General features: G+C 32.2%; 2 protein-coding genes across 2 annotated transcripts; both read right to left on the bottom strand.

The window, feature by feature from the left end:
• Positions 1 to 6,274: 6,274 nt before the first annotated feature.
• Positions 6,275 to 11,084, bottom strand: LOC102601219 (UPF0307 protein PM0119). The gene is made up of 6 exons (XM_006342000.2): positions 10,683 to 11,084; positions 10,566 to 10,614; positions 10,426 to 10,477; positions 7,674 to 7,837; positions 7,287 to 7,400; positions 6,275 to 6,846 (listed from the first exon to the last, which is right to left on the bottom strand). The coding sequence occupies exons 1-6, from the start codon at positions 11,039 to 11,041 to the stop codon at positions 6,694 to 6,696; spliced, it is 891 nt and encodes a 296-aa protein (XP_006342062.1). The 5' UTR covers positions 11,042 to 11,084; the 3' UTR covers positions 6,275 to 6,693.
• A 2,950-nt stretch (positions 11,085 to 14,034) lies between these two features.
• On the bottom strand, positions 14,035 to 14,887 carry LOC102600881 (chaperone protein dnaJ 11, chloroplastic). The gene has a single exon (XM_006341999.2). The coding sequence runs from the start codon at positions 14,741 to 14,743 to the stop codon at positions 14,273 to 14,275; it is 471 nt and encodes a 156-aa protein (XP_006342061.1). The 5' UTR covers positions 14,744 to 14,887; the 3' UTR covers positions 14,035 to 14,272.
• Between the last annotated feature and the right edge of the window lie 1,674 nt (positions 14,888 to 16,561).

Raw genomic sequence — 16,561 nt, 5'->3', positions numbered from 1 at the left:
TTCCTTTTAAGCAATACTTTTACCTCATGAGCTAACTATTTACCTTTCTTTAAGGTTAAAAAAAGGTTTACATGTTTATCCAATTAATTGTAAATATTGGGTCATAAAATGATTCCTTCCACATTTCTTTCTTTATCTTAAATTATTGGACTCTCTAATTTCAAAAGAGGAATATTATTTGTTAGTCCTATATATGATTGACAATTCTGAGAGATTAAGTTTTAAAAAAAGAAAAAAAACTAAGTTACATTCATAACTTAGGCTTTCCCTTTTTCTTTATGAAATCTACGCTAATAATTTGAAGTTACGACTTGCAGACAAAGTTATTTTACATCTCATATTATATATACATAATTTTCTATTTTTGCACTCTCTTGAAAAATAATATTTATAAAAGATGAGGAAAATAACATCGTAGAGTTAGGAAAAGCAAGTTACATGACATTTCACATAGAATTTGTCATTTCCATTCTTCAACACACGACGCGTCTCATTTTTAAGGTAGGATTAATGATTTTTCTTTGCTTACTTAGCGAATACAATAAAATAAATACATAAAGAGATTTTTAAAAAGTATTTTTTTTCTCCTTTGTAACAAACACACCTCAATTCGGCTAATTAAGTTATTCCATTTTACTTTGACTCATATTAGAGTTATCGTGAACGCTTAAGATACTTCATTAATCATTTGAAAACTAATAATGATACAATTAATAGGGATCAATTTTTTTAAAGAAAGGTATGGATTTAATATGTTATTGTAACCTATAATGTGTAATTATGTTATAATTATGGAATATGAATTTTTATATAATAGTAGTAGTGTATTTCTTTTGAAAGCAATTTTCCAACAGTATTTCTTTATCTGAACATAACTCCCAAAAAAGGACAATTTTATAATTCGAGTTCCTTGTAGTTTTACGTCAATTATGTCATCCTTTAATCAACACTAGCGTATACCACTTGATTTCGAATTATGAAGTGCATGAATTAGAAATTGAGTAAACAAATACGTAAGTGTTATTTATCATCAAAGGATGTGGTGCAGTGGATAGAGTTGTTCTTCTCCTAATCAAAGGTATGGGGTTAGAGTTTTGGGTATAAAAAAAATATTTGATAGGGAGCGTTTCCGCCCTAATGGAGGCCTGCCCGGTGTGAGTCCAAAATAGTCGGACTCCAATACACGTACCGGACACCAGGTGAAAACAAATGGAAATTCTAAAAAAAATTCGAGGAAAATTGGAGATATTCGTCTATCAATTATCAAATACGTTTAATGTACATTATGTATTGTTGTATGACAAATGTCATCACTTCATTCGTTATTTGATTGAAGATAACTAGCGAAACCTTATTATAGATTAATTCACCAAACTAGCCTAGAAATTAGGTGAAAGAGTCATTTCAATGCATAATCCCATTATGATTATTTTTCAGAATTAACTAATGATGGATTCCATTGATCACAAACGCATTGCGATGAAAATATCTGCAATATTATATATATATAGAGAGAGTGTAATTTTAACAAGTAAAATATGAGAAAAAATAGTGTGTATACAAATTTTATTCTTACCTTCTAGAGATACATATATTATTATTGATAGACAATAGCCTCGAGTAACACAATTAAAAGTAAATTGACAAAAATGCAAATAAATGTGATAGGAAAAACATACTGAACTAACAAATATACAATCATCAAACCACAAGAAACACGAGTGGAAACTAAAAATGAAAAGCAAGAAACTATTAAAATAGTGTTAATACTACTGATAAAAATGCAAGTAGAGATAATGAAATTAAAAATCTGTTAATAATAGAATAAAAAAGAAATAATTTAAAGGAAAAATACAATTTGGTCTCATCATGATAATTCTCTAACGTCAGGAGCAATATTATTTGCCGGTAGCAAGGTTGTCATCATGTACTCACATTTAGTCATATGACAAGACAAATTAGAGGCCTATCATGATATAAGTAATATAAATGCCTTTTGCACTGTTTTCTTTATTCACAAAGAAAATAACATTAAATCTCACAAATCAAGTTCATGATACGTATTTTGGTCAGTTTAGCGTAACAAATCCTTGTGAATTTGCTCCTTGAGTTACGTTATTATTAAGTTCAAAAGTTCATGTCTCATTAATTTGTACAAATTCAACTAAGATGTATATTATATATATCTTTTTTCAGAAGCTTGTCAGATTAGAAAATTTGTCAATTCTTCTTCTCTATGACCCGCCCTCGTTAATCTTAGGTGTGGAATTAAACTTTTGTTGGTTAGAAATAAATGGAAAAGAAAAATCAGATTCTTGAAAAGGAGTATACATGGGAAAAGGAAGAAAAATCTAGAGAGGTAGCTAGGCTGGAGCCAACAAAATATCATATCACAAAAAGATGAATATACAAATATAAATATCAGATTGTCTTTATAGCTTGATGGAATTGGCCTTTGTCACTTCATTTTCAACTTCAACATAAAATTGTAGGATATTTCATATTCATATTCTTAATTAATCAATGCTACTGTTATTTTTAACATCTTACGGTTCATTTGTGCATGCATGCCCTCTATATTCGGTACGTTAATTTTAAAATATTTATTCGCATTCAATATTTTATGTCAAAGTGAAGTCATAAAAACTATTACTAGTATATAGTAGCTAGTCACCACATATTTTGTATTCATTGATTCTACAAATCAAGGAGATATATGTTCAAAAGCTTATAATTAATTTGAGAAATATTTTGCAAGAAATAATAGTTTCTTTCAGGTTTGAGCCTTAAAAATGAAACCGTCTATGTAAGTGAGCGCTTAAGTGGAATATATTTTCCCCACACATATCCAAATTAATTAATCAAGCTACATAATAGATACTGAACATCGAGTGAAATAACAAACAAGATTCTCATAAATTTTAACATTTTTTGTAAAGTGGTCATTGCATATCGAAGCTAACTTAAATTTTTCCTCACTTTTAATTTGAAATAAACATTATCCAAATGCCTACTTAGTGATCATTTAAGAAATTTCATGGAAATTAATCAAGATTGTCTTATCTACTTATTGGTAAGTAGTCAATTTTGATTTGGGCTTTAAATTTGGTGACTGAATCTTGAAAAAGTCTTATCTGTCCAACTTATTAGCCACTTGACAAAGTTGAGACAGTCTTTTAATTGTTATATACTTTAAGGAAGCTCCATATTGTAAAGCTAGTTGTTTACTTTCATTTTTACCTAATTTTGCTTAATTATTATTATCCAAAATTAGTAAACATTATTAATCATTCAACTGCTCTTTCCTTATAACAATACTCTATAGCTTTTTAGCTACAGCTACTTTGACCAATCCAATAAAACTACATAGTGCATACTTCTTCAATAATACAATTTAAAAGGGGGAGATAAAATTATTTAATTAATTTAATGATGGAATAAACAAGTTTTGGTAGGAATTTTAAATAAATGACTGACTAAGGTTCTAAGAGTAATTTTTTTATTATATATATATATATATATATATATATATATGGTGAAAAATACTTATTTTTAGGTATGAGAAATAACTTTTGTTACTTACTCAAAAACATTACTTTTTTCTTAGAAGTTTGACTGAACTTTCTAAAATAAGCATTTTAACAAAAGTATTTTTGATTTTTCAGAAGCTTGACCAAATAGATCATAAGTTATGTTACGTATGAAAGAGCCCCCTCCAAAAATCTTGGATAATTTGATTTTCAATTAACATTAATTCCATAAAATAATCTATTTGAATTGTCAATAGTTGAAGATAAGATAATGATTTTTGATCCCTCAAATTATGGTAAGTCTGGTCAGACATGTTCGAATTTTTTATGAAATGTTTAAAAACGTGGTCAAATAAATTAAGGTCCCATAAATTAAAACATTTTGGTAATAGTTGAAAATAGTGGCGGCTAATTTACAAGGACGATGTTTTTGACTACAAGTTTTTAACTGTTAGAATGGCGACTATGGATAATATTACCAGGTTATGTTTTTCCATGTGTTCAAAAATTTTCATCCGATTTCAGATATTCGTATTCAATGGCGGAGTCAGAAATTTTATTAAGAATTTCCAAAAATAATGGCGTGTGACTGTCAAGATAAAATAAAAAAATATTGTGATATTTGAGTTCAAACCCAAATCTCCTTTATTTAATAGACACCCGTTACCATTGCGCCAAAGGCATAACTTTTGTCAAGGGTGTTCAATAATATATTTCCTTTAAATATAGAATTTGACATATATATACAACGTAATTTTCCGACGAAAGATGTCAATATAGATCCGACGAAGGGTGTCCAATTGGACACCCTGAGGTGGCTGTGGCTACGTCACTGCTCGTATTGAGACTCATTAAATTTGAATTTGTGCATTTCAAAGCCTATTTCTAGAACTACTCCTAGTATGATTTGTTTTAAAATTCGAAATCTCTAATTAAAGGGTTGAGAAATTTCAGTTTTTATACCACAATCTCTGTTCGTTAAGAATTTGCTTCTATCCACTGACCACTTATTTTTTGTTTTTTTAAGGTTCATTTCCAGCCTACTACTTTTGTTTTTCTAGGTCAGAGAAGCAATATGAAAAACAATGGTTTAATCTAAAAAGAAATAATTTATTAAAATATGCCAAATGTAAATTCTTCGAACTCGCTTTACTCTCACCTATTTGCTTGCATACTATTATAAATTGAAATTTCTATATACAAAAAAATATAAGTATATATTTGATTGTTACTTTCTAAAAAGCAATCTGCACATGTACTTATCTTAAAATTTCCATCTTCTTATCTAAAATAAAGGAACTAGTCTACTTTTTAGGGGGCAGCTAAACCCTAAGCAGTAAAGCAATATCCTTTTAAAACTTAAAATTTATACTATCCATACTATATATAAGAAATCAAACCCTCATCAATAAATAATAACATTTAAATAGTTAATTAATTGGACTATTGAGATAAATACTTACTCCAATATGTTTAGCTTATTTGTCTTTTTAATATGTTTAAAAAATAAATATCTTTTTTTTTCTTTAACTCTATAATATTAACTTGCACATGTTAAAAACCAAAAATATTAAATGATTTTTCGTATATTCAACATATATTTAACTTAAGAGCACAAGATTTATAAATATCATTTACACTATCTTAAACTTTGTATCAAGTCAAAAGAAAAATCAAACAAACAAATTGATCGAGTGGAAGATTAATCAGTCTTAATATGACTAAATTAAGTGCATGCACGGCGGCCGTGTATTTACTATGTTCATGTGAGACATCTATTTCACAAAAAAGGCATTTGGTTAAGAGTCGCTATCTTTTGGTGTTTGACAAGACATTGGAGTCGCTGGGACAAAGACATAAGCACTAAATTAGTAGCACATATACCCCCTAGTGGGTACCTTATCCCTTTCTCCACTGGCCACTCCTTTTCTCGTAGAAATAGCGTCCACTAACCATTTTTCGAGTTTAACAAATATTGAGTTTTGACCTCGAAAGTTTATCCATGAAGTTATGAACCCATGGAAAAAGACCCTACGAAATATAGAAAAGTAAACTACCGACAGAAACAAATTCCTATTTTTTTTTCATTTTGATTCAACAATTTGTTCAACTTACATGTAACATATATTATTATGTATAGTTATGATAAAGGAATGGCTATTAATCACACCCAAAAGGTATATGAACAGAACTTAAATAAGCAGAAAATGACCTGGCCACGACCTTTGTAAACTGATGCTGATAGCTCCATGTTATCTACAACAATTTTTCAAGACACAACATATGAGCTGAACCTATACAGTATACACATCAACGTTAGTCAGCAATTTTGAATTACACCAAACCACTGTCTGCCTGAATAAATGGATAAGTGTTTCTCTTTACCAAGAATGAATCATGCGTTGAACGTGTTGCCGTTAATGTTGAAATTAAACAAAGAAAATTCTAAATTTACAGTTCAATGAATCAGCAAAATAAAGTTAAAGATGACTCATGTATGTGTTAAAACGCTGAAAATGAAACATCGCTTGAAAGGAATGTATTTTGACAATCTGTAAATTTCTCTGGTACTCCAAGTTTCTGAATAAAATACATTACCTGTACAGCAACAGCCGATGGCCGACGCAAATGTCATGGATGTCTTTGTCCTTCAATCAATGAGTGGTATATTACTCCAACCAACACTAGCAGACATTCCTCTTCCTGTCTTTCAGTACCATCAGCTGATGCAAAAAAGGAGTGACATATCGAAACCACAAGATTCTTTCATTATAGTGTTCAATAAAGACAAACAAGCTGTCATTCCCGATCTCACTATCAGCCCACCATTATGCAAATTTCTCAATGTTTTTAACATTAAAACTCCAGTACTAGTGTTCCACACAAAAGTTCATGGCTTATGGCATTAAACAGTGGATGTTGATCTACAGCAGAAAGACAATCTCCTCCTTCACCCACCCCCCAAACCCCCTTCTACCCTAGAAAAATAGAGAAAAATAATAGAGGGGAAATAAGAAGCTATGGGGGCAGAGAAATGAGACCTAACTTCCAGATAGTACATGCGTGTACTAGGAAGTATTACAAATACATTTTAATGTACTTTTTGAGGATCTATTGATGGCCAGTATGGAGTATACTCTCCCAGATGAATCTGATACTCTATTTAGCTGTGAAGCTGCTTCGCTAAATCTCGAAGGAAACGAGTGAGAGATTTTTCTGCACGGACAACATCACTATTTACTTTTCCTTCCTCCTTGTCTGAATTGCTTCCTTTTTCTCGTATTGATTGCACTTTCCTAACAAGAACACGTAACTCCTGTACAATGATATAAAACATAATCAGATAAATAATCCCTCCCTGGCAAGACAAGCAAATTGTAGTTTACATACAAAAGGCACATAATTTTTCTTTAATTTCTCAAGTAGGGGCAGCTTATTCTGTATAAACAGCATAAGTAATTGTTGACGCCTTTCAGCTTTAGAGTAATGAAAGGCTCATTTAACCAAGCTTACAACTATGTCGATATAGGTTAGGGTGCACACTTGACAGCCAGAAATACTGATTTATCCATATTATTTCTTCTTTACTAGTTTTCATTTATCGGTTATTTGTCTTTCGACATGAACATATACAGGCAAGAAACTGAGTATGAGAATCATAAAATCAAGTGTCAATTCAACTTATACACCAGCAAATCCAAGATGTAAAGAAAAAGAATAAGTAACTCCAGACCTGCGCATAGCAGCTGAACTAACCTGGCGATCAAAATCAACCTCACTTAGAGAATAGATTTCTTTAGAAATGTCAACGTCCTTATTGACCAAGCCATCAAACCATCTGTCAGCTAAAACAATATCGTCCTCGGAACTCTGAAAATAAGCAAAAAAGAAATTTGAACTTTAGATTGCAGTCCAGTTATGCTATCTACCCCCATATTATGCAGGTTTCATGATCAGCTCTTTAATTAAACAAAGGTGCAGAAAAGCTGTTCTAATACTTGTTCAATTTTTCATGTAAATAAATTAGCAATTTTAGTTTCTTGTGCTCAGTCATAACTTTTAACACAGCAAAGCAGCCAAAAAACTCTGATCCCCTCAGATTGTTTTGAGAAAAGAAAAATGAGGAGTGAGATTATGACATACCTCTTCGTCATCCTCATATTCAGTCTCTTCAACTTCTTCATCAATATCTTCAGTAGCCGAAAGTTCAGAACCAGATAAAGCCTGAAATTTAGTTTGGTCTCCATCTTTTGTTGCCTGAATCAAACCATCCATCAATTCAGGCTCAACTTCTCGCAATAATCTGCCTAACATGAATTCGTATTACATCGTGAGCATATAGATCTGGACATACACCATTTGCACGTGACCAAAATTTCAGGACGAGAAACTGAAATTATGAGACTGCAAACATTTCCAAGATTAACTTGATCCAAAAAAATTCACACAACTTCCACGGCTTATGGGGACTGTAGATTTTAGAATTCAAATCATCAAAGTAAACAATCTCTTATCAAAATGCAGATAAATAACAACATTAATAGAACTTAAGTAATATGAATAATGCATCACAAGTACTATAATCAATCAATTCATAAACCACAACTCTTACTGAACTTTATGGTTTTTAGTCACGGGAATGAACAGTTTACAGATCAATTATACAAAGTACCGTTCTAGAGAAAAATGGGACAAAAGACATGACAAACATATTCATATTTTCAGATCGCTTCCTCTGTATTCACATATGGTACTCAAACAGCTATAAGTAATTGCTGGATCTTCCTAATAAGAGACAGTATATAGGTCAAACATTAACTGATACACCGACACTTTCTTCACTAGAATGCCCTTCTCAAGAGTACAAATTTATTATTTGTTTGGTGCTTCAGTTCAAGAATAATATCAAGTTTATTGCTCTCTTTTTGAGTAACGACACTGCAGTATTACTAGTCAGTGTTTACCTTCCATTTGCATGAACTTCCTAAATAGTATGAGATACAGAAACAAGAAGGATTCACATTAGAACTTATGTTGTAATAAGTTGGGCAGCACAGTTCACAATATCTATCTTTTATAACGTTGGTGTCTAGGCCAACTTGCACGCACCTTGACTAATTCGGTAATTCCACCGGCACTTGCTACCTTCCACCAGTACAAATATCAGGAAAATCAACACACCAAGGCTTGGACATATGAGAAGAAATCACCTCGTATTGACCACTAGGCCATACCCTTGGGTGTTACGCAACTCCCAATAACTAAATATTGAATCTCTACAGTATGCTATTATTTCCATTTCCATTAGTATGAAGTAAGAACTATTTAGTATTAAGCAGCTTACATTTTCAAAGTGTCTATTTCCATTCACTAATTTTCTATTTTATTATCCCAATTACGTTTTGGGAGCATCAACTTCAACTCACAAATTTATTTATCCACTCCAGTCTGCACCAAAGAGATCTAATTTCCTTTGAGCCCTTTCCCTTGAATCTGACATGGAAGCCACTCCAATGACCAAAATACTTCCCATGGAGAGACTGAAAAACTTGCAAAAGGAACTCGAGAAGTTATCAAACAGTTATACATTAGATCTGAAAGCAGTTCCACACAAGCATTCATACTGCTTAGTTCTATCTTTTTGCGTCAATCCCCTAGCAGCTTACTGTTACATCTCATAAAATAACTGCTTTTATGGATGCAAAATGTATGAACTACTGAAGATTCTATGTAACATAAACTTTTTTCATCAATTGTTGTTATTATTACGCATAACACAAGTATTCATTTGCATAGAGCAAAATTGAGGACTAAAGAAAGCTTAAGATAAATTCAGTTATCAGATGGAAAGAACCATAGATCCCATAGCTATATGAGTCAGACAAGGAAAACTAAGATGTTTATTAGGTCAGAGGTTGAAAAATACAGAGAAAATTCAGATTATATAAGACCGACAACAGATTGACAAAGAATGCTTCCCTCTTCTTGAGTTGTTAATTTAGGAATTATTTCTAAGATTACAAAATCATTAGAAGAGCGGTTTTAGGTAGCACCAGCACTAAAAATCCTATCTTATACAACATCATATCCAATGTAGTTCCACAAAGTAGGAACAAATCCTATCTTATATAAATAATTAAAAAAGAAGATGGCACCAGCACTAAGGTAGAATATATAATTTGAGGGAAAAGCACCAGCTAGTAAGGAAGAATACGACTCCACGGTTATTTTTCTTCCCTAATAATTTAATGTTGTTGTTGCAAGTAAATTACAAAGCAAAATACGGATTCATGTCACTATTTTCTGGCATTCATGTCAACGTGTTTATCCTTTCGGAGTCTAGGAGAGTAATAGACCCATTTTGAAAGAGACATCTGCTAACAAGAGGCAATTGCATATGTATGAATTTAAAATGCCATGTTTTTAAGTGTCTTTTCAAATGAATCCTAAATAATGGATAAAAGAGTAATGTGGTTTGAACCAAGGTAAAGCATTAAGCCTATGAATTTCAAATACATAGCACGAAATCACTCAAATTCAAACGGCACTGCATACTACAAACTCATCAAACTGAGTACCATACTTCTTTCCTAAATCCTAATACTTCATCCATTCCCATTCTCTCTTCCCAAATGCTCTTGATTTTCTGCTATCTTTTAAAACAGTTCACCACCATGCTAATTCAGTAATTTGCAAGTTCCTTTTTACTTATCAAGTAATCAATATTGACTATATTTAAACCTACATTGGATATAAGTATACAACTGACATATCTAATAATAGATTAAAGGTACTATAACTTACAAGTTTTGCTTATCTGAATACAGAACGATGCACTAAAACATTTGGCAAAAAAGATCATTTTGATGGACAAAGTAAGCATCTTAAAGCATACCTATGTAACTGAATTGCCTTCGCTTTCCTTCTCGTACATCAGGACCTAGTCTCTGCGGCAAATGAACAAACATGTAACACTCATCACTAACCACGAAAAAATAGCAATAATACCTCGCAATTGATAGAACACAAAATTACCTTGGCCAGCATAACGGCTTCGTATATCTCTTGCTCTGTTGAAGCCACTCTACAGTGAAATATGAAACATTAATTTATATCCTTCAGTCAATTGTAACTAGAAAGTTCTCTAATTACCTGAGAATGCGCTTAATTTGAGGAGCAGAGAACTTAGCTAAATCCATAGCCCACCGGACGGCGCGTCGAGCTTCACGCTTCTTCTCGTTACGACTCTTTCTTGTTTTCTCATCGGAATCGCTGTCGCTCTCCGATTGATCTAACGGTAATGGACTTTCACGTGATTTAAGTGCCGCGCCGGAACGAAAATGAGCTTGCCGGTAACCGGAAGGTGATGCCGTGAACGACGGCGGTCGGCGAACATTGAAGGTCGAGAAGAGTGGAGATTGAGATTGAACAAAGTGGATGAATGAAGCGCGAACGTATAAATAGTGATGCCATTTTGGCCAATTCATCAGAGGCTTCATTACATTAGCCATTTCTGTGCGACTGTGTTAGCTTTTTCCGTTTTGCTTGTATTCAGGAACTTATAATGAGTTGGGCCTCAATATCAAGGTAAGCGTAAAAAAGGCCATATTGTAGATATTGGGCCAAACGTATTAGGAGTTGGGCCTCTATAATACGTATTATGAGTTGGGCCTCTTAAAGGCATGAACCAGGCCATTTTGTGGATATATGGCTCAACTATAGGCATCATCCGCTTGATGATTCAATTGATTTTTTTTTGCAATCGCAGCTACTTTCTTTCTCTTCCACTGCCTTCCCACGTTGGGCCTCATAGTACGTTGTTCAATAGAAATACTCTACTTGGACATATTGTTACACGCATGACTTCGGGCCATGAGTTCCTACCTTTATTAACAACACAAGTTATGTTTGGTATGACGTTATGATGGATGTGATCGATACCAGATATGTAATGATTATGATCGCTCTTGCTGGTAATTCTTCGAAGATGACCAATCTCCAGAGCCTTCAACTCATCCTTTTAGTATTATTTCAATATAACATGTTTTTATTATGTGCGACCACGTGTTTACGATGATTTAATTTTTGTTATCTCCTGTATTCAGGTTAGTCAAAAATACAGAAACAAAAAAAGATGAAATAGACAGAATGAATTTTAATCCGAGTCCACAAAAATCACTGTGTTTCCTTAAGAAATTTAATCCCCTCACTGTACCCGAGGTTGCAGATTAATTCCTCCCAAGATAAAACGGTTTTACCTGTTAAAGAAGTAGCGGTACCTCAAACTTCAATAACTTCAGCGAACGCAAGAACAGCAACAAGAGCACACACAGACTCAGTCGATCGACAATTTTATTTATGCAAGAAAATGTATGCAGAGAGGAAAAAATTCCAGTGTTTGAAAAAACGAAAAAGACCTCTTATTTATAGCCATTTGCAGCAAGGAACACGTCTATTCAGAATTTTCTGTTCAGACCCGTTTTTTCCAGAACATTGTGTCCTTTGGGAAAAGTAACGATTTTTCGGAAGGATTACCGTTTGGGAAAAGTAACGACTTTTCGGAAAGTAACAACTTTTCGGAAGGATTACCGTTACACGTGAATTTCAAATAAATTCAGTTGCGCCAAATTAATTTATAAGAGAAAGGAAATGATTTAACAAGATTGATTAAATAAATTTTGTCCAAAAAATATTATCAATTGAAGCCGAGCGAGCGACGACGACGGCGCGAGGGGCACCTTCTTCTTAACCCTTTAAGAACTAAAGGAAGTGTTTCCTAATATAAGGACAACAATTTCCTCTCTTCTACCGATATGGTAAAAATGACTATTAATTTACACTTTTGCAATGACTTTTCATTTTCCCTCCAAAATTGGTTCCCCCATTTTCATTGGTTCTTCCATTTTTCATTTTCTCTTTTTATTTTCCATTCACACCTTGCTTTGCTACCCAACAATTTTTCCATGCATATATTGAATACTATTAATATCAGATCATGTTAATAGTATATCGGGCTACTTTAGCTCAACATCAAAGACTTCTAGAATTAGAAAATTGAAATTCTACTCTTTTTTTTAAGTATGATTCAAATTAGGAGAGCTGCCCAATCACAAAAAGGAAGGCATCGAATTTCAACAAGCAACGGCTCTTCGATGTTCATTTCCACTTTAATTTCCTGTTAAGAATACTGATCCTTTTTGTCACTCTCACCATTCGTGATGAAACTCTTCTTCTTTGATATCGACATTTAAACTTATCAACACTTTGTTTAGTTTTCTCTTTCTTTATTGATCGTTTTGTAAGACGATATAAGGAGATCACCCTTTTTTTCATCAAGAGGCGAGATTCTGCGATAATTATCCAATGTTTTGTTGATCTTACATGAAAAATAACTTTGATAATATAGGCTTACCCTTGAGCATGAGAACAATATGTTAAACGTATTTTTTATGACATGTCTTAAGAATACTTAATTTTGATGGCCACAAAAATCTGCCAAAGTTGAATTGTGCATTTTTGAAAACGTATTTGTATTAGGTGTTTATTTCAATATTTGAATAAGATTTCAAATGATAAAACTTATATGATTTTATTTATAATTAAAAAAATTTACTCAAACGAATTATGAATTTCTAGAATACTATTATAAGCATCTCATCAAAAACTTACAACAGCTTCCCAAACAAAGACGAAGAGAGAAAGAAAATCATAAATATGACTGACATAATATTTACAATTGAATTAAGAAAAATCATAAGCCTCCAATAATTTGGAAAAGAAAAAACTACTTGAAATAAAGACAGATATACTATGTGTCATTTTGCAATTGTAGATAAGGATGACAGATGTCACTTACTATAGTTGCTACTCAACTTGCTTTTGATTTCATAATGATGAGATGTTGAAAACTCAAAACATGGATGGCAAGTGACTTCACTAGTGCTTTTATTTTTCTCATGAACGTGTGAATTTTAGTGGATAGAACTTATTTAACATAAGATTTTCTATAATAATATCATATTTATCGAGCGTTAAAACAAAAAATATTTAGCAAAATTTATGATGATGTTTATCATTTGAACAATTTTCTCTTAGTTTCTGGCCTAGAAGATTATCTCATTGATTTGTTATGACATGTAATTCTTATCTTATAAAGTGGGGACCTAATGATATTGTGGACCAAATTGGCAACATTTTCACCTCACAAAGTCACAAGTTGGACATGTGAGAAGTCATAGAACACGATCGAAATCTACAAAAAGGTATTTTTCAAACTTCCATTTTTACTCTTTTTTAAAAATAAAATATATTTCAACCTTACATTAATAGAAACATATGAAAGGAATCCATGATCATTGACCAAATGGAAAAATTTATGCATGTTGCTTTCCAAATTACGATGACTAAACATTACAGTTTAAAAGAAGATTATTTATGTGGTTATAAAAAAAGGCATTATATTGTGAATTCTAATAATACAAATGTTGATTGGACAATTTTGATGAACTTTCAGACTTCAAAAACTTCGTCTGATTATTTATCTTCCACACAAATAACATAACAAAAATTTAAAGTAATATATACATAAAGTCACATTTACATGTACTGTACAAATAACTGATCTTATTACTCTTAATTCGAAATTTCAGATTTGAGTTACGATCAGAAATTAAGTCCCGCTCAATTAGGAGAGCTAAAATCTACATTTTATGACTAATCGGGCGGGAGATTTCGAAAAAAATCTACCAACACTGATCGGTTTCCCATTTCCGGCGAACAGTATAATGGCTACGAGCTCCCGCCGGTGAGAAATCAACTGGCCTTGCAATTCTATTCCCAAATAGTTTCCGATCATAATTAGCACGTTTTTCCGGGTCGGAAAGAGTAGCATACGCTGATTGAACTCTAATAAAGTCCTCCGCCGACGAATTCTGAACATCCGGATGCAAAATTCTGGCTAATTTCCGGTAAGCAGATTTAATTTCATGAGAATTAGCTCCTATTTGAATCCCTAAAACTTCGTATAACGATGTATGTGAGGCTATTGTAGAGCTACTACTAGTAGTAGTAGTAGAAGTCCTCTCCGCAGTGGAGTAAGCGGCGGAAACAGAGAACGGCCGCTGCCGGAAGCTAACGGAGCGCGACGGTGGTGCAGCGGCGGAGAGTTTAGAGCCGGCAATTGAAGTGGAGAGAAGAAAAGAAGAAGAAGCCATGATTTTGGAATAATTGTTCTAGAAGAATTTGGTTAGTTACTGGAGAAAATGATAGAGTGAATGTTTTGGATAGATGGAAAAAATGGAAGAACATATTCCTATTTATTAGAGATGTTTTGGAATACCACGAAAATTAAAGAGAAAAAGAAAAGGAGAAGTGGGGATGCTAGGAATAGTGCCGTAATAACACAAAATTCGTCCATTTCATATTACTTATCCATCGTATTAAAAATATTTTCAAAAAACATATAACATAAATAAGTAATATGAAACGAAGAAAATATTAATTATAACGATTCGTCACTTGCAATTGTGATCACAATTGGAGTATAACTTATTTTTGTTATTAGATTCAAAATTTATTATATGTATATATTTAATTAAAATAATCGTGTCATACTCTGTATATGCTGCTCGATACATATCGTGGAACGATGGAATATTATATATTTATGATTTAATATATATTAAAATGTTGGAAGTAAAAGCTCCCATACGCACATAATAATAGTAGCGACATGATTTGTGTGGAACGTGTGAGGATTGAGGTGGGGTTTTTTGCTTTTGGATTGTATGGTCTTATCCATTGCTGACTCAGCCCAACTCGGAGAATTTTGAATTTATTTATTTGATTTTGATTTAACACATAATTTTATAAAAAAATTATTTTTTATTTTTAATTGATCTAAATGAACTAAAAAATAAATAAGACACACAAATTAAAATAGGGATAAATTTATTTTCTACGCAAGTTATGTGAATGTGGTCACTACAAATTACAACTCTATATATGTTTTTATTTACTTGTCAAATTTTGACTTGACATACTTATTAAGAAAATAATGATTGATATAGTAAACTTACCATTTTATCGGTATTAATTGATAGAGTCTCAAACATCTTATTCACTAATGGGAAAAGAAAAAGTGTCTTAACTTGATTTGTCAGAAATGACAAGTAAAAAACGAATAAAACAATTTAACTTTAAAATTTTTCTGTATCCTATAATGAAATGATCACGGAATTTTTATTTTTTCTTAAATTTTGTGTCAAATCAAATCACGCTATCGAGAGTGAGGAAGTATAAGATTGGTGTGTAGGGCGCTAGACAAGTAGCACATGTTAAATATTAAAGGTGGTCCTGTCGGTTCATTTCTACAAGGAGAAACCAAACGCGTATTAGGAGCAGCTAGCTAGCCTGCCTGCCTGTCAATTCCTCACGTCGGCACCGAAATCCTTCTGGAGATGCTAAATTTGGATGCCACTTGGATCAACAGAATTGGATATTTATACTAGATTAGTTAAGCAAATTCTAATTAGAATTCAATGTCAATCAATTCAAATTCATAATGAATGAAATTAACAAACTATCAATAACACTAATTATGTAGTATTAAAATTAGAAAGTAACATATTGACATTATATATTCCACCTAAATCACTAAACCATTTTTATATACTTAGAATTATTCACTTTATATATCCAATCAAAGCCAACTTCACTTTTATAAAAAGGTGTCATATTATTGAGTATAAAGTCTAAAGTCATCATTGTGATTTTGCCCATGTCTCATAATTTAATTTAGCAAGATTTGTTGTCTCCTTTCACATACTTTATTTTCCTTTTTGGCAAAAAGCTAACAAACTAAAATCAAAAACACATTCGTATCTAAGAACATGTTTTCCTTTGTTTCGTTGAAAGTGATTAAAAGGTCAAAATAATAAGAAAGTAAGAGAGATTAAACATTAAACAAAAAGTTACAAAGAGTAGCAAATATTGTTTTTTTTTGTGGGGGGGGGGGGGGGGGCCGGGGGGGG

This window comes from Solanum tuberosum, unplaced genomic scaffold (assembly GCF_000226075.1).
Source record: "Solanum tuberosum cultivar DM 1-3 516 R44 unplaced genomic scaffold, SolTub_3.0 scf00032, whole genome shotgun sequence".
In the NCBI taxonomy this organism is placed as follows: Eukaryota; Viridiplantae; Streptophyta; class Magnoliopsida; order Solanales; family Solanaceae; genus Solanum; species Solanum tuberosum.
Note: the sequence above shows the minus strand (reverse complement) of the source record. Positions and strands in the feature narration are given on the sequence as shown.